The sequence below is a fragment of the Nothobranchius furzeri genome, chromosome 12, assembly GCF_043380555.1.
Source record: "Nothobranchius furzeri strain GRZ-AD chromosome 12, NfurGRZ-RIMD1, whole genome shotgun sequence".
NCBI lineage: Eukaryota > Metazoa > Chordata > Actinopteri > Cyprinodontiformes > Nothobranchiidae > Nothobranchius > Nothobranchius furzeri.
The window spans coordinates 26,036,666-26,064,458 of NC_091752.1; the positions used below are offsets into that span (position 1 = coordinate 26,036,666).

Below are 27,793 nucleotides of genomic sequence, written 5' to 3' on the forward strand. Positions count from 1 at the left end.
CACAGATCATGCCCATCACAAACAAGATGGAAAAAATGGCATCTTGGGATCCCCTTTTTGTCTTTTCGACTGAAGAAAACAAATAGTTCAACAAATAATCTAAACCATAAAAAAGTTGCCTGAGAAATGTTTAAAAATCAAAAAAGTGTTTTCAACTAAAAAGGCATGTTACATTACATTTTTATTCATTTAAGATCACAAATGAAATCTTGTCAACAACACTAATCTACTTGGTAGAGATTCAAAACTCTATAATATTAACCTGGTCACTTCAGGAATGTAATCTGGGAATAATTTGGCTGATCTTAACAGACCGCCAAATTATTACATCCAACATGTTACCTGATTAGAATACAGAACATGTGATTGTGAGCCAATAAGCTCTCTACAAAAAAGAGCCACCAAAGTTAATCAAAGTTAAACAGACGAGACCACTGCACACCACAAAGAAAACGCTCTGTGACTGTTAACTACAAACATTCCTTCGCAGATATCTGTGTAACCAGCGCAGAACACCATACGAGCTTTTAAAGTAACGCTAAATTGTTTTATTAAACTTTAAGCTAGAGCTTTAACATTGATCTCTGTGAAAGTTGAGTTAGAAACTGGAGCGGGTAGGTGCCCTAGGGGGAGCTCTTAACCTGCTTAACAGTCGTTCGCCGTTATGCTAGCAGTAAACTTTTTCAGTTTGCCGATCATCAATAAAAAAAAGCAAAAGATTGTTTTAGTAATAGTTGGTTCATGTTGGTGTTAGCTTGTTGTTAGCACCAGCTACAGCAGGGTTGTTTACATTCGTTGTAATTCTACTTTCATCCATTAGTCTTAAAATACAATAACAGCAAACGTCGCACAGCAGCGAACTGTCAAAAACAGAAAAAGAACCACAAGAAGACAAAAACTAAAAATTGCTGAGCTGTTCATTATAATCAACATCTTCAGGTTAATGCTGTCAATCTATAAAATTAGTTATTTCGTTGCATTTTTTACAACTGTAATTGATTGATTTGAAGCCAATAGGTTTATATTACAGAAACAATAACTAATAATGCGTGAATGGAGTAGAATAGAATAGAATAGAATAGAATAGACTTTATTGATCTCACAGGGGGGAAATTAACTTGTTAAAGCAGCAACGACGCTTAACAGAATAGTTTGAAGGGAAATAATAACAAAGGTACATGTACACATAGGCAGTAAGACATTATTGTCACCTTTACCACTAAAAACCACAAATAAAATGAAAAACTTGAAAAATGAATAACAAAAGAGCAGACTAATCTGAATGCTTTATGCTATTAAATGTCATTGATGTTCAGTATTCAAGTTTCAGAGTTTAAGCTGAAGGGTCAGATTTCTCATTTTATAAAGACCACAAAAAATCTAACCCTTGTATTTAATTTCACAATAAATGAATGGATTCTGAGTTCTAACAACACATGAAGAGATTCTGATTTTTTTCCCCTTTCTGCAGCTTTTATGAGTCTTTCCTCTGAGTTTATTATTTGCCATGAGGCAGGACTGGAACAAAAGAATTGCTAGAAAATTTCTATACTTATGGAAAAACAAATCTATATGAACCAAGATTGTATCTTTCTCTCTGACGGAATCTTTAAAAGCTAAGATGTTCTACTCCAAAGAAGAAGCTTGAATTTAGCTGGTTTTCAGAGAGCCTAAAGTGCATGAACATGCATGCTGAGCAGATTAAGTCACTCAAAAAGAACAGCTTAAAAGCATGAAATTTCAGCAAGCAGAGCTAGAGAGCCTGCATCCACAGAAACATCCCAACATGCCACTATATTTACACAAATCCAAATATTAGATGAAAAAAGTTTCTTGGTTTACACAAACACAACACAATCACGTAAACACCTGTGTTAGTAGACAAAAGACGAATGACGTTTGCACAATGATCACACTGAGATCTAGGGGCAATCACCCACATGAAAGAAAGACTGTCCTAAAGGCTGCCATTTCTGGCTGTCATTCCAGCTGAGCACTGGAGCAAAAGCACAGAAAGCGAGAGACAGTAGAGTAGAAAGGATGGTGAGGGGTGGGGTGGGGAAACAATGAAGGCTCACAGAGAGACAGGAAGCAGACGGCGTAAATGAAGCTGAGGACTTTAATGAACTGCTGCAGTCAAGGCTGGCAGGGAACAAGGAACGAATATCAGGCAGAGGCTTAATTATCAGTTTCTTAAAGGGCACACACACATGCACACACACACAAAAAGCTAGATTATTGACACGTTTTTTTATTTATGATTTTAGACGATGTCTTATAATTTTGTACAGTGATTAAGCAATAAAGACTGAGTATATATGTGAATATATATATATACATACACTCACCTAAAGGACTATTAGGAACACCATACCCCCTTTCACCTTCAGAACTAAGTTAATTCTATGTGGCATTGATTCAACAAGGTGCTGAAAGCGTTCTTTAGAAATGTTGGTCCATATTGATAGGATAGCATCTTGCAGTTGATGGAGATTTGTGGGATGAACATCCAGGGCACGAAGCTCCCGTTTCATAACATCCCAAAGTTGCTCTATTGGGTTGAGATCTGGTGACTGTGGTGACCATAGTAGTACAGTGAACTCATTGTCATGTTCAAGAAACCAATTTGAAATTATTGGAGCTTTACGTCATGGTGCATTATCCTGCTGGAAGTAGTCATCAGAGGATGGGTACATGGTGGTCATGAAGGTATGGACATGGTCAGAAACAATGCTCAGGTAGCCTGTGGCATTTAAACAATGCCCAATTGGCACTAAGGGGCCTAAAGTGTGCCAAGAAGACATCCCCCACACCATTACACCACCACCACAACCAGCCTGCACAGTGGTAACAAGGCTTGATGGATCCATGTTCTCATTCTGTTTATGCCAAATTCTGACTACCATTTGAATGTCTCAACAGAAATCGAGACTCATCAGACCTGGCAACATTTTTCCAGTCTTCAACTGTCCAATTTTGGTTAGCTTGTGCAAATTCTAGCCTCTTTTTCCTATTTGTAGTGGAGATGAGTGGTACTCGGTGGGGTCTTCTGCTGTTGTAGCCCAATCGCCTCAAGGTTGTGCGTGTTGTGGCTTCACAAATGCTTTGCTGCATTCCTCGGTTGTAACGAGTGGTTATTTCAGTAAAAGTTGGTCTTCTATCAGCTTGAATCAGTCGGCCCATTCTCCTCTGACCTCTAGCATCAACAAGGCATTTTCACCCACAGGACTGCTGCATACTAGATGTTTTTCTCTTTTCACACCATTCTATGTAAACCCTAGAAATGGTTGTGGGTGAAAATCCCAGTAACTGAGCAGATTGTGAAATACTCAGACCGGTCCGTCTGGCACCAACAACCATGCCATGCTCAAAACTGCTTAAATCACCTTTCTTTCCAATTCTGACATTCAGTTTGGAGTTCAGGAGATTGTCTTGACCAGGACCACACCCCTAAATGCATTGAAGCAACTGCCATGTGATTGGTTGATTAGATAATTGCATTAAGGAGGAATTGAACAGGTGCTTCTAATAATCCTTTAGGTGAGTGTATTTATAAATATAAATACACATGTATATATATATATATATATATATATATATATATATATATATATATATATATACATACACACATATATATATTGGGGTGGGCATAGATACATTTTTTAATCTAGATGAATCTCACTGTAATCTTGGAATTAATCTAGATTAAAATGGTTCAACTGAATTCTGCCAAAGGCATTCATAGTATGTGTGTGCTACCTAGGGGCTGCATGACTTATTTTTTTTTAAGTCGACAGTCAAGTAATGAAAATCGAGTCGAATTTGACTAGTCGTTGATGACGTCATACACCTGAAGCGGGTTGGTTCGCTGGAGTATCTGACAATTAAAATTGCGCCCACATTTTCTAAGTTAAACACATCTCTTTTAACAACGGTAGTTTCTGCATTTTTACTGTTCCCTGCTTCAGCTCCCCCCCCCTCCCCCGCCCAGCGGCTGCAAACTCACTGATGCGCCTGCAGCCTCAGAGTTCCTGCTGATCTAAAATTTAAAATAATTATTTCATTTTCTGTTCCTCACTTCTGATTACCTTCAATGGTGTCTGTTTGTTGCAACCACCAGGTACAAAAACTAACTTGTTTTTATTTGACTATTTTTCTGTCCTGTCTGTTTATTATCTTCCTCCATCTCCTCTCAATCCTAAAGAAAAACTGCTACCTGGCTTCATATATATTCACCTTATGAGTTACCTTTGAACTGCAGTTCAAAAAGATCTACCGACCGCAAAAACAACGGAGTGCGCGCCGGCTGCACCGATGACATAGTCACCGGAGGACAAAACAGGTGATGCGCTCCGCTTCACAGCAGCGAAAAGCATCAGGCACAAATAAAAGAATAAAAGACAGAAAACATAAAAGGAAATGAGCCGACATGAATGATCGCGTGTTAAGTTTGTTTTTGAGGTGGCGACACCTGATTTGATAATGTTACTGTGGCCGTGCTCAGGATGCAGATGTCTGGAGCGCGTCAACGATTAGAGCTTTGCATGCGCAAGCTGGTTAAGGTTAGGATGGGGGTGAGGGGAAGGTTACATTGCAAGAGGGTAAAGGTCACAATTCGGTCAAATGTCCGTTTTACCGCGGGCGTCAGATACCGACGCTCTGGCACAGGGGCTCGTCTTTTCCGAGGACTGCATCTTGTCGGTCATTATCACGTGACAGCGACTAGTCTATGAAAGACATAAAAAGTCACTACAGAGCAGTGAAGTCAACTAGTCGACTAGTTGATACAACCCCTTAGTGCTACCTAAATAATGACTAAAAGGAAGTCTTTGAGTACAGGTTTCCCCAAGCCAGGTGCCGCATTTAACCAAGGGCTTATCTCCTGTTTTCAAACTGCCTCACAACCTGACAAATCTATAAATAAAAATACTTCTAAAAACTATATAATGTTATTTAAGTAATGTTTATTGCCTTGGCCCCCAAAATGCCTTGATACGGCCCAGGGTGTGGGACTGAGTTTTGAAAATGAAAATGTAAATATTACATGCTTATAAATGATTGCTTTATAAACGTAAAACATGTACTGGGATAAATCTACCTACCTTTTCCTTTTCAAGCAATTTGTTTTGTTTTCCTGTCCTCTCTATTCTCTGATCGTTCATCTCCTTTTAGTCCTGCAGAAAAACTGTTGCCTTGCTTCCTACTTTTTCACCTCATGAGCAGATCAAAGGCATCTACCCACCGCAAAACAGTGGAGTGCGCGCATGGCTGCGCTAGTGAGGTGAAGTCACGAACACGGGTGATGAGTTCTGCTGCAGCGGAGCACGTCAGCCGCGAATAACAGAAAGAAAGTACTAGAGAGAATATGAGCGGACATGAACGATCATGTGTTAATTATAATTTTTTGGTGGCACCACTTTGAAAATGTTACTTTGGCCATGCGCAGGTCTGGAGCGCATTGCCGCATCACCACATCATCACTCTGCGCCCTCTTCATTCAAAATCCACTAGCCCACTTTTCATCAGGGCGCTTTGTTGCCCACGCACCTGACGCAGACCTTGTTTGGCCGCGCAACGTCTGAGCCGGCATCGGTAGCTCTCATCACGGTGAGGTAGGCAAATAGCGCCAAGTGTCTTCCCTAAGGCCCCACACTGGATGTTGATATTTTTTGCCCCAACCCAGGTTTGAACCTGGGTCCCCTGCTTGTAAGGCTTTTCTAGTTGAGCTATCTAGCCGCTGAAAAATTATGAACAGTTGAGGTTTACCAATTTGGAATGTTTTTGACAACTTTCCTTTTAGTCTACAAGCAACAATCATGTATTATTTTTGTAGAAATGTGATCATACTAAAGTGTCAGATTTTATATCAGGAGGAGTTACTATGAATCACACAGACCTAACAAATATCATAAAATGGTGCGGATATAACCTTCTCATTGATCAATTCATTTTACAGACACTTGCCTTGTTTATATTATATTTATATTTAACGGAAATGATTCTTACATGTAGGACACGTCCAACGGGTGAAAGAAACGTCTAGAGATGAGATCCGAAAAGAAGGCCTCTGTTTCACGACAAGCAGTCCCATTTCCAATGACAACCTTGGAACAGCTAGACGGAACAAGAAAGAAAGACAGCAATTAAAACATGTATAAATGATCAGGGTTTATTTTTTCTTGTTAATAATATCAGGTTCTGTGACCTTTTAATTTTAGGATAATTTCCTTCATTATTAAGCAGTAGTACCTATATTGGATCATGAGGTGGCGCAATTTCTCTGCTTCTCTGTGCTGCTGTCCTGAGTTATGCAAGTACACAACATCAGTATGAAGAATCTGACCTGGAAAAAAAGAGAGGATATATCAGCCCGATACGTTCATATATGCATATCTCATAGTTGTGTGTATCTAAACGTGTAAACATGATCTGTGGTCACACATCATGAAGTAGGTGTGCAGTGTGAAACTGCGCCAAGACATGCCAAAACATACAATAGGCATAAGAAGCACACGCGCACATACAAACACCCTGGTCACACCAGCTACTGAACAACGAGGACCAGACCTGGACCAGACTTTTCATTACTGAGCAACGGCGGCCCCTAAATCTGACCCTGGTTGACTTACCCACCCCCCAGCCTATTATGACAACACTACAGACCTAGAACATCCAAGAGGTTCAGGTTTGAAATAGTATGACTCAATAATAGTTATCAAAACGTAACCAAGTACTTTTTCTTTGCCATGTTTGCTTCTTTAAGATGGCAAGTGTGAAGAAGTGCAGAGGTCAAGAGCTTCATTACAAAATAAATAGGAATACGTGACATAGCAGCACACAAGCAGATACTTTTTAAAGAGCAAAGTCCATGTTATTTAAAAGGACTGCAGTGTTTAGACTTGATAGTCATAAAGTATTGTTTTACTAAACTTTCTGAATTCTGTTAAAGCTTTCAGGGCATTTTGGGATTTCTTGTATAAATGAGACAAATGGGATTAGCATTACGAATGCCAGTGTTGATTTACTGAAAAAGCACAACAAGATTTGACTGTGCTTTACAGAACCAAAGTGAAACTGTAAGAAAAAGTATTAAAACTGCATGTATACATAAAAGAACAAAAAAATTTAAAAAAATGACAGAATACATGAAAAGACCACAAGCTTTGATTGGGTCTCACATGCAGCCGTGAGCAAACGCTAAGGTGTAAAGGTGGGATTATATTTTGGAAGGATTCAACTAAGTCAGCGGTCCATTATCGACCCTTTGCACATGCCACCACGCTGTTCATGGGAATGCCTCTTTAGTCAAGATGAATATCAAAGGAACTTTTCACCTACATTATAACCGCAGTTAAGCTCATCCTAAACAAGCCCGTTTGTAGCCTTATTTGGTTGATTTCACAGTAAAATTGTTATAAATTGCAGCACTGTTGGCTGCACTAACAGACAAGAGTGTAAACCCAACTTGTTGTTTTATCGTATACTTTGGACAGGGTATCTGCAGGTTTAAGGGAGCCAAATTTAAGACTTTTTTAAGGCCACTTTGACCAAATTTAAGCTAATTTTTTAAAATTAAATTTCTGCTATAATTTCCAGCTATTGCCTGGAACCGGTGCCAACCACGTAGCGAATGTAGGATTAGCCATCCATTTACCATTAAACTTGCACTTCCCCGTGGCGCAAGCTCCCACTAGTTTAACCAGCTAATGTGCTCATCTAAAAAAAAAAAAAACTTTCACAACCAACTGAATGTGTACGGTTCCGTTTTTGCCAATTGCGTACACAAAAAATGCTGAACACCAACTAGAAATTCACAAAAATTTCATAGAAATAAAATAATCTAGTTTATTGGGTTTTTGGTAATTTAAGACCTTTGGAAACTGTATTTAAGGATTATTTGTCATTTTTAAGGATTTTCAAGGCCTTAAATTTGGAACAGTAAATTTAAGACTTTTCAAGGACTCGCGGATACCCTGTTGGATTGAGTCATCGGATGGCCATGGACAGCAAATATCAAAAGGACTAGTAGCCCTTAAAAGTATTCCCAGATTTGCAGTGAAAAGTTTCACAGGTTGAGATTCATCTTCATATATTTCAGGAGGAAGGACTGACCTGATATGACAAATAGGATACTTTACTACTGATAATCTTATATTTACTTAAAGTGGACGTGCGTTTTGTGAATTAATAGATGCTAAAACAATTGTTCCAGTGAAGGACAGTGACTTGATGCAGTTTGCTGGGTTCCTTATATAGGAAACATTTTTTCTGATTGGCTTAATGAACTGACCTGCATTGGAATGTTTATTATGTGAAGTGCCTTAAGATGACTCTTGTCGTGATTTGGGGCTATGTAAATAAAACTGAATTGAATTGAAGGGCAACGTATGTTAAGATTCATTAGATAAGAGTCATTTAGCAACATGATTAGCTTTGCCATTATGGCAATGGTGGCAGAGAAGTTAAGTGACCACCTCATAACCAGAGGGTTGCAGGTTCAGTCCCAATCTGTTGTAGTTGATGTGTCCTTGGGCAAGACCCTGAACCCACCTTGCCTGATGGTGGTGGTCAGAGGGACCAGTGGCACCAGTGTTCAGTAGCCTCACTTCTGTCAGTGCATCCCAGGACAGCTGTGGCAACAATACAGCTCATCACCACCAGCTTAGGAATGTGTGTGTGAATGACTGTATTGTAAAGCACCTTGGGGGGTTGTAGAACCATAGAAGGTGCTATATCAAACACAGGCTATTGCCATTTCTATGAGCCCCGCCAAGGTGTGCTTGTTCTTCTGAAATTGAAAAAATTGTCTGTGTTTGATATAACAGATGGTAGTCCTAGAACCCCCTAAGGCTCTTCACAACACAATCAGTTATTCATCCTTGGACACACACATTCACTCCCAGGTGGTGCCGAGTTACAATGTAGCCATAGCTGCCCTGGGGCACACTGATGGAAACCATGTTAAACTGGCAAAGAAAGACTCAGTCGCTAATAGTGTCTGTTCAATACTCCCATAACTCACTGTTGACATCCACCATGGTGCACTCGTGACGGTTTCAGTGTAAAACCTACTGTCATTTTCTAAATAAAAGACTATTGCAGCGATGCAATTTTATATTTATGTGGATTACATCAATACAAGTGACCTAAAGACTTATTTACTCCAAGTATTGTTCCAGAAGTGCAGCGGCGTGTTTTTCATGGCTTTAATCCTGGCCGTGGAGAGGAAGAACATCATATATGACATCAAACAGCGATATCAAAAGTGATTTCCTTCTATTTTGTTTAATGGTGCCTGGCATAACAAACTGTGACCTTGAAGTCTTGAGGGATTTTGTGATCTTGTGAGTCCAGCGAGGAGGACTGTAGAGAAGCCGCTCAGTGGCTGAGATTCTCCCTGTGTGTACTGGCAAGCAGCGAAACATGCAGGTTCTGCTGCTGTTCTGCGCCGCTGAGGTTACCAGTGTGATACCCAAAGTGATTTACCCAAAGACACAACGACTGTGACAGACTATGCGGGACTTAATCTTGCAACCCTTTGGATACAAGTGCAATAGGAAAGGTGAGTCATACCATTCCATTTTTTTCCTCAGTGGAATCGTTTCCTGAATTAATTCTATCTATGCTGTGGTGTCTATCTACCTATTATTCAAGATTAATATCTACAGGTGATAAAATGAACACTAAACGTATTGTGGTACTTACTTGTGGGGGAGAGGATAGCCAGCTTGCAGCCATGTCTATAGCCAGGGTCCACCCCCATGATGACACAGCCTCTCACCGGACACACCAATAAACGCTGGCGGAGGTTTCGCACAAACATGGCAATCGACTCCTTCTCTGCTGCACTCGTTAGCTTAGTCCTAATGAGAGGGATGCCAGAGAGAATGAGGAGACAACAAAGTAACCAAAAGGTGAAGGGGTATACAGAAGTTAGCTTGACTGACGGTAGGAAAATATTGGGAAAGTGAAGCAGCAGTAGTGTATAAGTTAATAATTTTAGATAAAACACAACCTAAAGCAAAATAAAATAATGATTAAAATACCTGCAGCTCCTAGTCAGGAAAGGCACAATAAGCCTTTTATAGGAGTCTTCTACTGCATTGCTGATGATTGCTCTGAGTTCTTCTTTTGCAAATGTCTTTGGCCTCCACCTGCATTCAAACGGGGGAATATTAAGCTGTTGTTTGTTTCTGGTGACCGTTTCATTCACGAGTGCAAGTGTTCATTCTTCTCTACATAAGAGAGGGACGATGGCGGCACAAGAGTTAAGCGTTCACCCCGTAATCGGAAGGTTGCAGGTTCGAGCCCCGTTCAGTCTGTCGCTGTCGTCGTGTCCTTGGGCAAGACACTTAACCCACCTTGCCTGCTGGTGGCGCCTGTGTGCTGCAGACTCGCCTCTGTCAGTGTGTCCCAGGGCAGCTGTGGCTACAATGTAGCTCATCACCATCAGTGTGTGAATGTGTGTGTGAACGGGTGAATGTGTTGTAAAGTGCCTTGGGGGGTTTCAGGACTCTAGAAGGTGCTACATCAAATACAGACCATTTATCATTTACATAATATGCAGCTCACTCCACTTAAAATCTACAAAAATAAAAAACTACTCAAGATAACTCAAAAACAGTGTGTGCGTGTGTGTGTGTGTGTGTGTGTGTGTGTGTGTGTGTGTGTGTGTGTGTGTGTGTGTGTGTGTGTGTGTGTGCGTGCGTGCGTGCGTGTGTGCGTGTGTTATTGCGTTTCTGACCTGTTGTTGATGCACCACAAAGTGAAGTCACTCCTCACCCTGTCAGGAATGTTCACCTTCACAGTCAAGATCTTCAGACTCTCTCCTCGGTTGATGGCCAGTGTCTGTACAGTTTTCAAACAGGTACAAGACATACTTTTATGTCAAATCAGCACCAAAGATTGAATTTGTTATTTATCAGTAAATACGTTGATATAGTTTTATACTTGGCAGGTCATTCACAAGCTAAATGGGTTGTTTTAGTGTTTTAAAAAGCAGAGAAGGTTATTTTTTCCAATATGTGTTTATTTTTGCAAACATCTCAGCTGAAATAGCTGAAAAACAACACCATCAAGTACACGCAAGCATCAAATTTCCATGTGATTTCTGTTTTCATTTTCGGGACTCTGATTCCACTCAGCTGCACGGTTTAATTGCAAGAAAATAAGAAGTAAATATTCTAAGAAAAATCCCAAGTGTGTCATCTGAATAAATCGCCCAACTCGACACACGTGCATGCCAAAGTGATAAGCCTAGGAGAGTGTCCCGTGGCCAGGCTTGTTGTGTTGTGGTTCCCCCTCAGCGAACTGTTACATGCTGTTAAGCAAACAGCAGTAAGTGTCTGACCTTTTCAGTCGGGAACCTTTAGCCCGCCACAGAACAGAGCCAAGAAGCAAGACGTCAATCTGGAGCCCAAGCGGAAGAAGCAAGTTGACAAATGCCACCACTATGCCACCATCAGCTCCGAGACCGCGAGGCCTACCCCCACCTACTCCCACACGTTGTGCCACAACCATTACCACTCAGCAGCACCCTTTAGATGTAGCAATGCACGCACAAATAAAATATTAAAGAAAAAAAACAGCTAATGGCGTAAGCAGGGGTTGGGATTAATGCAGTGAGTTTGCTTGAATAATGATGAAAGCTAAGATTTCTCCTCTGGTGGCATCATTCTGCCTCGGGCTCCTTCACTGACTGTGATGAGATTTTTTGAAACAATCTTCATCAAAGTAACAAAAGTTCAACATCTTGTCAAGGGAAGGAAAAAACTTCTTTCTGAGCAAAGTTGTGTGAACAACACCGGTCTTGGTAAATATCCGTTCCCTAGATTGATTGTTATTTTTGTCCTATAATAAAGAACAAATTGTCTTTAATATACATTTAAATTGAGAACAGCGTTAGTAACTAAGCATGTCACACCTCTTACTGTTATGGAATTTCACAAATATTTCTTTAGCCTGGTTGCCCGACCCTTAAACAGAGGAGTTTGTGTTTGCGTCGTGGTCCCAGCATCACGGAAGTGTTTCTAGTGACGATAAACAAGCTAGCAACCATCTCTGTTTCTGTGTGGGTCGGGTCACGAGTGAGAGATGGCGTGATCTGACCGAGGGATAAGAAACAGAGTGAGACGTACATTTGTGTGTTAAACATGTCAGTAGTGACAGGTAGCCAAGTGCCAGCCAAACCCTGACAAGACAAGAAGGGCAATCTTTCCTCGATGCCCCTTAATCCTTTCAACAGCCCCAAAGCGAGGGCAGTCAGCCAACAGCTATCCTCTATCTGTCTCCTCCTCTTTCTCATCTGTTCTGTAGAGGTATACTGTCATCAACACTTCTATTCATCCACCACATCAAGGATAAACACACACACACACACATTATAACACAGACCATTTGGACACTTCGACTTTGCTGACACAAAACTGGAAGCAGTTGCTTTTTTTAAGTTTTGTGTTACACTTACACTTACAGCTTTGTTTCCATTTTATATTGACCTCAGAGGCAGAGTTTAAATAATAATAATAATGCATTGAACTTATATAGCGCTTTTCAAGACCCCCAAAGACGCTTTCACACACTCTCACATTCACACATTGTTAGTGATGGTAAGCTACTTGTAGCCACAGCCGCCCTGGGGCAGTCTGACAGAGGCGAGGCTGCTATTTGGCGCCGTCGGCCCCTCTGACCACCACTAACACAGGCAAGTTGGGTGAAGTGTCTTGCCCAAGGACACAACAGCAGGATACCCCTGGTGGGAGCTGGAATCGAGCCCATGACCCTCCGACCATGAGGCAACCCGCTCTACCACCTGAGCTACTGCTGCCCCAAAAATGTTCCACCGTTCTAAATGTCAGAACGGTGGAATTCCTTTACCCTGAATGGATCACCACTCATTTTTACTGTCAGTAAACTTGCACAAGAGGTTCCACTTACGGTACTAGTACTCAACATAGCTATTAAAAACACTGCCCTTTATCATTTTTATCCTCATTCCATTAATTACATGCAAATCTGTTGAGCAGTGGCTAAAGTGACTAAAGTCATCAATTGCATTGGGCTTGGGAACGAACTCACGCACCTTGACGTCACTTGACCATGAAGCAGACAATCCATGTATTTGGAGATCGTTTTGGGAGGCCACTATACCTAAAACGAGGCGCAAACCGGAAAAGGTTCTGCAGCTCACACTTCCACAACGGATTGTGAAAGAACGGAAAAGACTAGAAACATTCAGATTTTTCCTGATGCAAGAAGGGAGTCTACTTATCCTTTTGATAGTTTTGGTGTTTACATGGTCATAGAGCACTTTATATATATATTCTGTGACACTTAAAAAAAACAGTAAATAAAATGCACAAAAATGCTGTTCAGAATGAGTTAATAATAAAATGCTCTATTTCCTATGGGCTTTGCCGTTTAAGGCCAATGCTGATTGGTGTCATTTCTCAGATAAGCCGGCCAATCGTGAGAAATAACCCAATCAGCATTTCTCAAAGGGCTACGCCTATACTCAGAATCTGGGGTTAAAATACGTAATCTTCGTTCTACTTCATATAGGCTTCACCCTTCAAGCAACGCCAATTGGTTTACTTCTCCATGATTGGCCGGCTTATCTGAGAAATAACCCCAATCATCATTAATCATTAATCATCATTAATCTTAAAGGCATTCCAGGGTGGCCTTTTATTGTGGGCAGTATAAGGTACACCTGTGCACTACTCATGATGTCAAATCAGCATCTTGATGTAGCACACCAGTGAGGTGGGATGGATTATCTCAGCAAAGCACAGGTGCTCACTATCACACATTTAGACTGATTTGTGAACAATGTTTGAGAGAAATGGTAATATTATGTATCTGGAATTAATTTTAGATCTTTAAGTCCGTCTCATGAAAAATCAAAGCAGAAACAAAGGTACTGCATTTATATTTTTGTTGAGTGTACATTAGCATCTTATAATAATCATATATCTCGAAAACCAAAGCAGCACAAACGACCGTTTAAACGGCACAAATGAGCACAAACGTATCACTAAAAACGTAGATTGGTCCGGTTCATTTTGGACCTACCTGGGGGGGTGGTGACCCCTCACCTACTTCATGTAGATGAGGTTATGACCTGCGAACCTCTTCCAATCGAGGGTGGCTAGTGACGTCATCGTCCCAAAATAAAACTATTAATATCTCGAAAACCAAAGCAGCACAAACGACCGTTTTAACGGCACACATGAGCAAAAACGTAGCACTAAAAACGTTGATTGGTCCGGTTCATTTTGGACATAGCTGGGGGGATGGTGACCCCTGGATGACCTATAAAAATAATGTTGAATATTTTATAAACCATAGCAGCACAAACGTAGCACTAACCACTCCACCTATTTGCGTGGATTTCTGATGTGGGTGGGGTTACAGCTTTATCTATGTCCCGCCCGCTCTCACGGAGGAGCGATGCGGGATGGAGCATGCTTAAGCTCAACATTCACGAATTACAATAACACTTAAAAACAGGAAAAATAAATTACGTCATAGCATCAAAACATGAAAAGCTACTACGCTAATGAGGATGAACTCTACAGGAAGGGGTTTCTAGGGCCGCTTAAATGTGGGCAACGGTGGCACAGGAGTAGAGCTCGCCCCGTAATTGGAAGGTTGCAGGTTCGAGCCCTGCTCAGTTTGTCACGGTCATTGTGTCCTTGGGAAAGACACTTAACCCCCCTTGCCTGCTGATGGTGGTCAGAGGGACCGGTGGCACCAGTGCTCTGCAGCATCGCCTCTGTCAGTGAGCCCCAGGGCAGCCATAGCTACATTGCAGCTCATCCCCACCAGCATGTGAATGTGTGTGTGAATGGGTTAATGACTGATCGTGTTGTAAAGAGCCTTGGGGGTTCCAGGACTCTATAGGGCGCTATATCAAATACAGGCCATTTACCATTTACAGGCCATTTTTATCTCACAGAAAACTCTGACGTCAAACATTGACACATTTTACACGCCGACTTTCATTTACTGTAACTCTGCAATGATTTGAGCCATCAGAAACTTTCAAATGGTTTTTGACAGAAGAGAAGTTGTGCTGTGAAGTCTGCATATTGTCATCACAGCGATTTCCTTTCCACTGTTACAGAAAGTCGGCTAATCAGCGTCTCTCTCGCTCCCTCTAACAGACACTAGTGGTGCAGTGAGGAGAAGAAAATGAGCGACAGACAGGAGAAACAGAAAACGCTGTCTAAAGACGACCACAGCCATAAATAACATCAACCGTTGCAGCGCTACAAAAAATATTAACTTGGAAAAGTGTACTTTGTTTTTCAAGGCTTTTTGCTAAATAGGCATAAAACAATACTATTTCAGTATCTACAGGTGCTGGCCAGTAAATTAGAATATCATCAAAAGGTTGAAAATATTTCAGTAATTCCATTCAAAACGTGAAACTTGTACATTATATTCATGCAATGCACACAGACCAATGTATTTCCGATGTTTATTACGTTTAATTTTGATATTTATAGGTGACAACCAATGAAAACATCAAATCTGGTATCTCAGAAAATTAGAATATTCTATAGGCCAATGAAAAAATGTTTGTTTCTCTAATGTTGGCCAACTGAAAAGAATGAACATGAAAAGAATGTGCATGTATAGCACTCAATACTTAGTCGGGGCTCCTTTTGCCTCAATAACTGCAGTAATGCGGCGTGGCATGGACTCGATCAGTCTGTGGCACTGCTCAGGTGTTATGAGAGCCCAGGTTGCTCTGATAGTCGTCTTCAGCTCCTCTGCATTGTTGGGTCTAGCGTATTGCATCCTCCGCTTCACAATACCCCATAGATTTTCTATGGGGTTACGGTCAGGCGAGTTTGCTGGCCAATCAAGGACAGGGATACCATGGTCCTTGAACCAGGTGCTGGTGGTTTTGGCACTGTGTGCAGGTGCCAAGTCCTGTTGAAAGGTGAAGTCTGCATCCCCATAAAGTTGGTCAGCAGCAGGAAGCATGAAGTGCTCTAAAACTTCCTGGTAGACGGCTGCATTGACCCTGGACCTCAGGAAACAGAGTGGGCCAACACCGGCAGATGACATGGCACCCCACACCATCACTGACGGTGGAAACTTTACACTGGACCTCATGCAACGTGGATTCTGTGCTTCTCCGCTCTTCCTCCAGACTCTGGGTCCTTGATTTCCAAAGGAAATGCAGAACTTGCTTTCATCAGAAAACATAACTTTGGACCACTCAGCATCAGTCCAGTCCTTTTTGTCCTTGGCCCAGGCGAGACGCTTCTTGCGCTGTTTCATGTTCAAGAGTGGCTTGACACACGGAATGCGACACCTGAATCCCATGTCTTTCATGAGTCTCCTCGTGGTGGTTCTTGAAGCGCTGACTCCAGCTGCAGTCCACTCTTTGTGGATCTCCCCCACATTTTTGAATGGGTTTGTCGTCACAATTCTCTGCAGGGTGCGGTTATCCCTAGAGCTTGTACACTTTTTTCTACCACATTTTTTCCGTCCCTTCGCCTGTCTGTTAATGTGCTTGGACACAGAGCTCTGCGAACAGCCAGCTTCTTTAGCAATCACCTTTTGTGTCTTGCCCTCCTTGTGCAAGGTGTCAATGATTGTCTTTTGGACAGCTGTTAAGTCAGAAGTCTTCCCCATGATTGTGGTGCCTTCAAAACAAGACTGAGGGACCTTTTAAAGGCCTTTGCAGGTGTTTTGAGTAAATCAGCTGATTAGAGTGGCAGCAGGTGTCTTCTATATTCAGCCTTTTCAGAATATTCTAATTTTTTGAGATACCAAATTTGGAGTTTTCATTAGTTGTCACTTATGAATATCAAATTTAAATGTAATGAACATTGGAAATACATTGGTCTGTGTGCATTGCATGAATATAATGTACAAGTTTCACGTTTTGAATGGAATTACTGAAATATTTTCAACCTTTTTATGATATTCTAATTTACTGGCCAGCACCTGTATAGGCAACAAACAGCTACCTAACTATTTACTTTTATAAAAACAAACACAACACATTTAACTACTATTAAATTGTTGTCCCTCCATCAAACCGGTCCGTTTAATTGATGAAACAGTTCTGTTCAGTCAAGTTCCTCTACAGGCAAGCCTAGGACTGCAGTGCTAACCTTCCATTTGATCACCATGTAAATCGCATTAAAAATAACCCGCTGTCACGTTAAACAAATCCACTCTGGCACACTCCAGAGCGTACCGGCTTAATGGCTAAAAGGTAAATGTGTACCCTTCAACAGAAGACTCGTATCAAGTCCGACGGGATTAAATCTGCACTAAGCAGGACGCTCTCAGACACGTTGAACGTCAGAACCTCAGATGAGTTTATAAAAGTGTTGTATTTTACAAAGGGCACAGTGAAGAACATGATGCTTTTTACTCCTAACTCTGTATGGAAGAAAATACTACTTTAGGGCTTAAGTGGCTGGTCAAATAATCGAATACCTGATTGATTAAAAAATAAATGCATTCTCTAAACCATTTTGTCTTTGGGGGGCCTCCCAGGCTTTCAGATTCCACTGTTTAAATGTTGTTTCTTTCAGCTTCTATCATTTTGTGAAATTACTGTAAAATTACCCAAAACAAATGAGCAGAACTAAACTGAGGACTGAAAATCATGCATTTTATGCTCAATGCGCAGCGCAAAAATCATCAACTCAGAAATAACTGAAAGATTACCCAAGAAATTGGGAAAGAAATGCAATTTCTTCTAAATCGTGAAAATAAAGGACACCAAAAATATTGTTTTTGTTTTAATGTATTATCTTCAAACTAGAGGTTGACCGATATTGCTTTTGCTATTGGCGATGCCAATACCGATGCTGATATGCAGAGATCATGGTCAGCTTATAGCCAATTTTCATGGCTGAAATATAGAAGTTTTCCACCTAATGTGAAAATGTCACTGATAACATCAGTTGATGCATGAAATTTAAACAGCTTTTGAAGACAGAACTTAATCAGCTGCTTAATCTTAAATCTGTGCACAGCTCAGGGAAAAAATCAGACATTTAACTAATGTTAATGTGACAAATCAATAACTGACCAAGTATTAAATATTCAAAATTGTTAAAAAATAAAAATAAATAAACAAATAAATAAATATAAATGTTTGTGAAAATAATTTTTATAGCATTTATTACACATCAGGGATGTGCCTGATTTTAAATCTGCTTTACTAAGGAGGTATGTCGTCCAATGGTGATATATAAAAATTGGTAAATATCGGGCCGATATATCAGACAATCGCTATTTCGGCCAAACAATATATCAATATATCAGTTTACCCCTACTCCCAAACCATTAAATATTTATTTGTGAGTAGTGGTGTCGTTTTATCTATTATTTGGGTGGGCTAATTAGCAGTTCTCTTAGAAAATACTCCCCTTGGCTTCTTCTTTTCTTAAAAAACAGAGTTGAGGCTTAATAAAATGTGTTAAAGCACACAAGCTAGTGTGTACTCACACACATGCCTTCTGTCACAACACATCTCCCACCTGCCTCCTCCCCCTGACAACTTCATGGCTAGAAAAGGTTCATTTTAGCCTGAATCTGACAGGGTCACAGCAGCCTGTGGATTAACGCTCCATGACAAAGGCGAGTCATCAAATTAAATGTCTTGCAAACACAGAGAGGAGCACAAGGGGAAAAACGGGGGTGAGGAGTGGATTGGAGGGATGAGGTTTAGTCAGAGAAAGGCGGAATAAGGCAGATCAGAGGACAGCAAGAGAGATAAGTGACGGCCACACCTCAACGCCGCTTTTCTGTTAATGTGCTCCCTCCCTTACAGCCCCCCACTCCCTCTCCCCATCCCTTTGTCCGCCTGTGGGCCCAGCAGCAGTTGCTGTCACTACACGAGACCGCCTGTCAATCAAAGCGTCCTAATCCAATGGCATGTCGGCAGGGGACATGTCACATATGTTAAGAAGAGAGAACGAGGGGACTTGCAGGCTGCGGTTGTGTGTGAGCAAGTGTGCATATGTCTGTGCGTATGTGATTAAATGACTGTAGGGCAGAGCGTGGTTGCCAGAGAGTGTGGTGTGGCAGAGACAGCGAGTGATGGGAGCTGTGGTGACACATGAGGCCCGGGACCAGCTCTGAGTAACCCACCAGTCACTGAAGAAGCACAGGGGGAGAAGAAGAGGCAGAGCTGGGCACAGGAGGGGGGGATACGAAGGCACAGACAAGGCTAACTGCGACTGACGTGGGTAGCATTCACGACCGACAGACAAACATGACACATACGCAAACGGATGTGGCATGTGTGCCGGGGAAGTTTGTGCAACTAAAAGATAAAAACTTCAACCTGTCCTGCATTTGTGAGAAGAATAGGTTTACCTGATGTGACTGGATGCGCTTGATGTTGCAAGTGAAGTCGAAATAGAGGTGGAACTTGTCCAAGTCCTTGTTTTTGTTTTGCTCGTCTCCTGGTTTTTTGCAGCCTTGGTCAGATTTCCCTTGTTCTTTTTTGTTTAACGCCGATTTTGACACAGAGGACTGGATCGTCACACAGCTCCTATCCCATCTGACAGTGACAAAAGCAAAGACATGGTAGAGCGCAAGAGTTTTCTTTTGGAGCAGCAAACAAACATCAATAATAATCCAAAAACAAATGTAAACACAAGGATAAATTCTTACAACGTCTTAATGTAGGTGAGAGTGTCTGAGTCTTTAGCGATCATGTCTGCCAAAATGTGCACCACACCTGTGGACACGTCCTCTACTGATGACAGACCTGCAACACAAACACAGTCCCACATTAAGAATGACACATTTTAGGAATTTGAATAGGCGTGTACTAACCAATTCAATTCAATTCAAAGATACTTTATTAATCCCAGAGCGAAACTAGAGTTTCAGTACACACAATTCTGAGATCAGACATACATAGGCATAGACACATGACAAGAATTGGTGACTGTGGTCATTCGCAACCCGAGTCACGCTACCTTCAAAGAGATCAGAGGGTTTATATATGAGGATTGGGTCAGGTGGAGGAAAAAAAGGCACTTCAGAGTTACCCTCCACAGGGAGGGCAGCTTTGCTATGCAAAAAACACCTCAGACAGAAATGCAACAGACTTCAGACATTACACAACATAAGTGTCCACTAGGTGGGGAGGTAGGGTTTGGGGCTCTCCACACGTCAGTGAATGCAGCCACGATAAGCAGTGCTCGTCACCTCTGTTTGGACGGAGGGGCTGGGTTTAGAAAGCACAGTGACTCCTGGAACGATTCAGCGGCCTTCACAGCTCACAGTCCCACCCAGGCTGGGATAGGGAGACAGATTTTCCATGGCAACTGCAGCATTCCACGTTTCTTCGGGGGGGGGTATTCGTTTCAGCCTCACTTGTTTTGGGGACAGACAGAGATGATTTCTTCTCTGTCTTAAAGTTCTGCTGGTCCTCAACCCCTCTAAATCCACTAATGGCGTAATTAATCTATTCCAATCCGTGCTGATTCATCCACTCGCTCCTTGATCGAATCCATCTTTTGTGCCAATACATGAATCTCAGCCAAAGTTCCAAGCTTACGACTCATCTCGACAATTATATGAGTTTTTGCGTTCACAGCGCGGTGCAATCCATCCCTGAGCTCCGGGATTGAGCCAGTATTCCTCGACAGCTCATTAATTTTCCGGTAAGCCATGTAACCTCCCAGGCCAAAAAGCAGGAAACCTGACACCAACACCACAAATATCCAGACGTCTTCAGAATCCTCTACAGACAGTTGGGAGAGGCAGATAAGGATCCACTGTTTCCAGGAGTCAATGACATGCCCAGCTGGCTCTGTCCCAGAGGGGCACCCGGGAGCCCCTTCTCCCGTTCTCATCGTTGAGAAAATTTTGTCAATCGCGTTGAGAGACCAGCTGACAGGTCCATTTTTTATAATTTCCAGTTCCAGAAAAAATGTAGAAGCGCCGTTCACCCAAAGACAGACAAAGAGCCTTGGGGATAAGATAGGGAGGAGAGGAGGAAAAAAGCGTCTGTACTCTCCAAGAGCCGGAAGAAGAGCAGGGATCAGTGTTAGGCAAGTTACTTTACTAAAGTAATTAGTTACTAATTACTTCTTCAAAAAGTAACCGAGTTAGTAACAGCGTTACAATATCAAAAAAGTAACTAAATACCAAAAAAGATTGCGCTATTTTTTCACAAATATATGCAAGAAGATTTGGATCACCTCTAAATAGAACTACTACAGTTACTATAAATTACTATAATACTAAAATATATTACTAAATAGACTTGAACATAATCAAATGTATCGCCAAATGTTTATTATAAAACTGAATAATTTAGAGAAATAGTACAAACTACAAACAGGAAACATGACACTCATCTAAACTATTTGAGATATAAAACAAAACACCTGTCTAATCAACTTTAAAATTACAAATAAAGCTATTTCTACATTTTAACAGTAAAACAGGAGAGGGCTTATATGAGATTGCCTCATGGGATTACATTGCTCACAACTGATGTAGAAAACCACTTTGTTCCAGGGCATAAATTATATTCCACATGGAGTTTCTTGCATTTTATCTCTTTAAAGAGAAATAATGTTGGTAGTTTTTGTCTGAACTAAGCATAGTTGCATGATTTTATTAGCATTTCTACTCATATTCTAGCATTTCTTTACATAAAAATCCTTAAAAATTCCACTAGATTGGGCACTAATCTGACAAAGGACTTGAATTTGCAAACTTGGGTCAGAAACATGGAAGTGTTGACATTAGGAGGAAGACACAGTTTGTTCTAGTAGCACCTGATTATGACCCATTCTGACAGAATCAGTGTTGCAGCGGGACTAAGGAAAGGATCTGGAGCATTCCAGTTGTACAACATGAGAACGATGTAGGAAGATCGTAGAAGGAATAAATGAGTAAATGAACTGGTGAACGGATTTTTCTTATATGGGAAGTCCCCTTATATGGTCACGTTTTCCTCATTCCTCACTCGCCATGAAGCGCTTGTTGCTGGACGTAAACACCTGCCCGTTTAGCTCTCGATCAGACGACAGCTTCAACACAACTTGCTGCTGAATTATAACAACATGCTGCACTTTCTTATCAGTAAGGGAAGCGGAGTTGTAATATTGGAGAAAGCAAATGATTTGATTACACGTTACTAATAAAAAAACGTTTTTGGTTTTTTTTCTTTCGACATCAATAATTCTTAGGACGTTTTTACCTTTAAGAGTATTTTTTGTTTCTTACCTTCAGTTCCTGGTTTGACCCAAGCTCTTAGATCTAGGTTGTGTGGCGTGTTCATCAATGCAGTGGCAGCATCCTCCAGACCCAAAGCTTTGGCCCTGCGAGCTTTTGAAAGCTTGCTGCCTTTCTTATAAGGAGCATTCTGCAACCAAAAAAACATAATCAATGCTCCAGCTCCTTTTACAATGTATGTGCTCCTCTAGACTCACACTTGCAGACTACAATCTAAATCCCTTTAAGATATTTCATAACTGAATACAAAATAAAAGAAATTTGCTTTGTAGATGGTTTATGTTAACAGTTTTCCAAAACAGCTGTGAAGCAACTGCAGCTTGTTCAGAATGCTGCTGCTAAAGTCTTAACAAGAACTAAGAGAACAGAGCACATCACTCCTGTTCTTAGATCCCTACACTGGTTACCAGAGTAAACTACAGAATAGATTTCAAAGTGCTCCTACTAGTTTATAATACATGACCGATCTAATTCCTGTATATCCACCCAATAGGGCTCTGAGATCCCTTGGAAACAATCAGCTGGTAAAACCTCGGATCAGAACAAAACAAGGCGGGGATGCATTTAGTTACTATGCTGTTCACATATGGAATCAGCTTCCCCATGACCTCAGATGTGCCCCACCCCTAGAGTTGTTTAAATCAAAACTAAAAACCCTAATGTACTCATCAGCATTTTAAAGGCATTGTTTCTTATGTTTCATTATCTCCACTGCAACGTTGTCTTCTCCTTTAGCTCTAAACTATAATTCTATCTGTGTGTATTTTAATTTGTGTTTTTATGTTGCTTTCATATCATGTTCTTGCTAATTGTAAAGCACACTGAATTGCCCCTGTGTTTGAAATGTGCTCTATAAATAAAGCTGCCTTGCCTTTAGGTTGCCATTTATTTGGCACCACAATCTATAATTGACACTAATCAAATAAAAAATAACTGCTCAAACAAAGACACTGCTGCAATCTCACCCAATCTCCATTTACAATGTCTTTTTACTTTTAAGTCACGCTTTTGTTTCCTTGTGTGAATTTATATTTGTTGCCAACTAAAACAAAGTAGAACTCAAAAATGTATTTCTTTATCACTTTAAAGGGCGTCATCTGTATAAAATGTAACACCCTCGTCCATTTTTGTAAAAAAATAATAAAAACGTGGGTATATCTGAATTGAATGCAGTTTAAGTTTAGCTGTCCTTTTTGGGGTCAGCACTGAATCAGCAAGTGTTCACTCTAAACATAAAACAGGTGTGTTGCAACTTATTTTTTCCCCCCAAAAATATTATATTTTGGAATAATTTTTTTAGATAATAAAATGTGGATTCTGAAAACAAAACAGAAAAAATATATAAATAAATAAATAACAAATATCTGTGAATTACACAGAGTCGTTAAACTGATATTTTGGTAATAAATGCAACTCTGACCACATGATCCAGTTCATCAGCAGATCGACAGCTCCTGAGGCTGTTTTCTAACTCGGGTGTCAAAACACCGTCCTTCTTCAGGGTGCGAATCACAGATTGGGTCTTCTTAGCCACAGAACTGACACAAACAAATGAAACACTTATTTAAAAATGAGCAACAGAAATATACAGAGCCCTGCTTTGAGCATGTACACGACACAAGAATTTCCCTCGGGATAAATAAAGTTGTTCTTATCTAATCTTATATAAAATGCTGCTAATCCAAAACAGACACTAAACTTGACCACTACCGCCACCTAGTGGCCAATAAAAACAGCATCCTGAAAGTACTCACAGCACATCGTTCTTTTAATTCCAAAATGGATTGAATATATTTTTCCCTCAAAATTAAACTGATGATGGGAAAAAGTTGGGTTTTTCTTTTAGATATTTGCTCTTTCAAAACAATAAAAACAACTGAGAAATCATATGTACATAAGTATTTACAGCTGTTTCCATGAAGCTCAAAATTATTATTAATAAAAACAATGGATTAGATTTAAATAACACGTTTCACGTCACCCAAAGCTCTTCCCATTATTCATGCACTCACTACTGTGTGATGGTAAACTACTTCGTAGCCACAGCCGCCCTGGGGCAGCCTGATCACGACAGATGAGGATTGATCTGGATCTGGCAACCCTCCAATTACCGAACAACCCACTCTACTTGCTGAGCTACTGTGGCCTCAGGTGCTTCCTGTTTCCACTGATCCTCATTGAGATGTTTCTGCAGCTTACCTGGAGTCCACCTGTGGTAAATTCAGTTGGTTGGACAAGATTTGGAAAAAATAAACACCTGTCTAAATAAGATCCCACAGCTGACAGTGCATGTGAAAGGAATCATCAGCAGACCTCAGAGACAGAAATGTCCCAAGGCACAAATCTGAGTAAGGTTACAGAAAAAAATTCTGCTGCTTTGAAGGTCCCAAGATATCAAAGGAATGTCTTAAGGATGCCTCTGTGAACGTCCCTGAGTGGCCCAGCCAGAGCCCAGACATGAATGATTATAGCACATTTCTGGAGCAATCCTAAAACGACTACGCCGACGTTTCTCATACAGCCTGATGACGTTTTGAGAGGTGCTGCAAAGAGAAACGAGTGAAACAACCCAAATATTGGTGTGCCGAGCTTGTGGTGTAATACTCAAAAAGGCTTGAGGCTGTAAATACTGCCAAAGATGCATCAACAAAGTACTGAGCAAAAGCTGTGAATACTTTCTGAATGCCCTGTACAATCGAAAACTGTTTAGGGTCAAATGTCCGTATCTGTAGTCACACGGTAGAAATATTGCTTACCACAACTCGTCATATACCATCTGGACATCTCGGACAGCATCAGCATCCAGGTGGTTTATCATCTCTTTACGGTAGCGAACGATGAAGGGAATCGTGTTTTCCTCATGGAGCAACGTAACGATATTCACACACACCCATTTATTTACACCTGTCATGGTGGAGAGCAGCTGAGGGGAATATCAGGAAAAGTCAGACAGACAGTAAAAACACATTATAAACAGAAAACATCATTTATTTATTAAAAGAAAATACTTATCACATTATTAAAGGCAGAATTGTGAATACAATCTCTTTTCTGCCTTAGTTCTTTCTAAGCATTATAATGATTAATACTGAATCCATACCTCTTTCAAGTCCCACAGCATACCAAGGTCATTCATCAGCGATAGTGCTTTGGGTCCTGGTAAAGCAGCACTCTGTTCCTTAAGGCAAGGCTCATCAAAACGGAAATCCTCCTCCTCAGCTTCCTCTTTTTTTACCTGAAGCCCAGCTTGTGACGACCCTTCACCTGCCCAGTTGTCGGTCTGGTTTGCTTCCGACACAGTAAATGACACTCTCTGGGGGGGAAAACCTCTTTGTTAAGGAAGAGTCCAAAAGATCCAATCCAACAGAATCAATCCAGAAGCAGTCTAGCAATAATCTATACCAGTCAGACATACCTCCTCCTTCAATCTGATATTAGTGTCGTCCTTGTGAGCCTTCACTTCTTCTGACTCGGTCATCCTCATTCGTTTGTTTTCTTCAAAATCACACTCACTTATTTTCCTCTTTGTTGTAGCCGTTCCAGGTACAGCAGCGTTCTTGGGATTTCTAGAGACCGGGGGTTTTCCCTCTGCGGCAGGTTTCCGTGTTGCCCTTGGCTTGGGAACTCCAGATGCTTTATGGACTTTAGGTTCTTTGGGAACTTTTGGTTTGGCAGTCCTTGTGGCAGCTGGTTTCTTTACACCAGCTGCAGGGCCTCTGGCTCTCTTACTGGAAGTTTTTGCCTCTGGTGGCCTCCACTCCTCCATGTCCTCATCGCTACTCACTGCCTCAGAAAAAGAGCTGATGGAAAAGCAGATAAAAACATTGCTTTTGACAAGAAAATCGTTTTATGCTTTTCAATATTTTGAGTATAATAGAAAGCAATTCATGTCCTTGAACACAACTGTTAAACTAAAACAGTGTGGTTAAGAAAATGATTGCTATTAAAAAGAAACTGAACTCACCGCTCAGAGTCCATAGTTTCATTTTCCTCGTAGTTTGAGACTTTGGCAGTTGTTGCTCTGGGTCTTCGCATCATCTGTTAAAAAAGATGAAGGTTGGTTAGCATTAACGTTTAACCTACATAAATAAATGCCTACTGTCACTGTACGGTGAAACTGTACAATGAAATGATGAGTACGTCTCCTATGAGGTGCAATCTGAAAAAATTGTACAAGCACACGACTACGTGCAAAAGCAGTTGAAAATACCAGGCAGGTTATTTCAGGCATGTGGCACGAACAATGCAGTAAATGTGTTTATATTCAATTGACATAAGATGAAAACTATGTGGATGTATATTTGTACCTGCAGAGAGGAAGAAACTGTTATTGAGCCAGAAAGATTTTGATTTGATGGATCTGAAACGTTTGCCAGAGTGTAACAGGTCTTTAGTTAGTGAGGATGGGAACAGTCCTTTGGGATGTCGTACAACTGTTAGCAGTGTCAGTGGTGGAGAAGAGTTTTTCAGAACTGTGTGATTGTCCGGAGGGCTTTGTTAGTCAGCAGGATACGTAGGGCCACCTCTGCAGCCTTTTTCCTGCTTCCGAGCGGCTCTATGTGCTGCCTGATACACGTCATAAGAAAAAGCCACAAAAGCATGGACAAATGGATACACTAGGAGAGGCTAGATGCTAAATTCACGCACACCGCCATTTGTGCCCCCCTCCAAAAAAAAAGATTTATTTGCTTGTTTACGCCTAAATATTCATATTAATTAAGTCATAAAACATATACCTTCCAGAACATATATGAATTTGTCTCTTCAGCTAACAGAAGCTATCTTACCAAACTGAGGTTAGCCCGAGTTTCAAATTTGCCGCTTTGTCACGACGCTACCAATGTTCATAAGACAGGCATTAGACGTTTTCATTTAAGGCACCTCTTTTTTTCGCACACTATGAAACCTTAAATGACAGTAATACCTTTAAAACGTTGTTTTTGATGGTATCATTCGTGTTCAGCCCGTTTGATTCGTAAACGGTGGACAACTTCCGGCAACGTTTGGCGGCTAACCAATCAGAACACGCAAAACCCTTAAAGGGCCAGAACCTTTAGGAGCGTGAACATCGCCCCCTACTGTGATGTATGTGGTATGAAGATTGCTGTTTACTGGTTGATAAAATAAACTCAGGGCGGCCAACTCTCACACTGGAACTACACGTTGGTTCTGTTAAACTATATAGAAGAGAATACTGTAGCCTCCTTAGCTCAATGAAATAAAGAAAAAACATATCCTAAATTTTGTTTTTGTCCTCTTGGGAGAATTAAGAAGGAGGAGGTTGCAGTCATGTACTTGTACATGAACCTGTACTTGTACCTGTAGCGCACTTTTTTTGAGTCAGTGGACTTCAGAGCGCTTTACGCTACAGGAAATCATTAATCCATTCACACACACTGATGGTGATGAGCTACATCGCTTCCACAGCTGCCCTGGGGCACACTCACAGAAGCAACAGCAGAGCTCTCTAACAATATTTTTCTCTTATTTAGATAAAAACACAATTAAGACAGCATTTTTGTTGGTGTTGATGCAGGTTTTG

At 41.0% G+C, this 27,793-nt stretch overlaps 1 protein-coding gene across 2 annotated transcripts in view; it reads right to left on the reverse strand.

The window, feature by feature from the left end:
- Positions 1-27,272, reverse strand: part of srbd1 (S1 RNA binding domain 1) — an 88,528-nt gene extending 61,256 nt beyond the window's left edge. For both annotated transcript variants that reach the window (XM_015944626.3, XM_070541972.1), the window contains exons 1-14: positions 27,176-27,272; positions 26,216-26,289; positions 25,667-26,051; positions 25,352-25,564; positions 25,008-25,174; positions 23,672-23,789; positions 22,243-22,381; positions 19,666-19,762; positions 19,366-19,552; positions 10,748-10,851; positions 10,050-10,157; positions 9,709-9,866; positions 6,253-6,346; positions 6,010-6,117 (exon numbers count right to left, since the gene is read on the reverse strand). In XM_015944626.3, the coding sequence (XP_015800112.3) occupies positions 6,010-6,117; positions 6,253-6,346; positions 9,709-9,866; positions 10,050-10,157; positions 10,748-10,851; positions 19,366-19,552; positions 19,666-19,762; positions 22,243-22,381; positions 23,672-23,789; positions 25,008-25,174; positions 25,352-25,564; positions 25,667-26,051; positions 26,216-26,289 (1,952 nt within the window). In that variant the 5' untranslated portion in view covers positions 27,176-27,272. The remainder of the gene's footprint in view (positions 1-6,009; positions 6,118-6,252; positions 6,347-9,708; positions 9,867-10,049; positions 10,158-10,747; positions 10,852-19,365; positions 19,553-19,665; positions 19,763-22,242; positions 22,382-23,671; positions 23,790-25,007; positions 25,175-25,351; positions 25,565-25,666; positions 26,052-26,215; positions 26,290-27,175) is intronic.
- Positions 27,273-27,793: the final 521 nt, after the last annotated feature.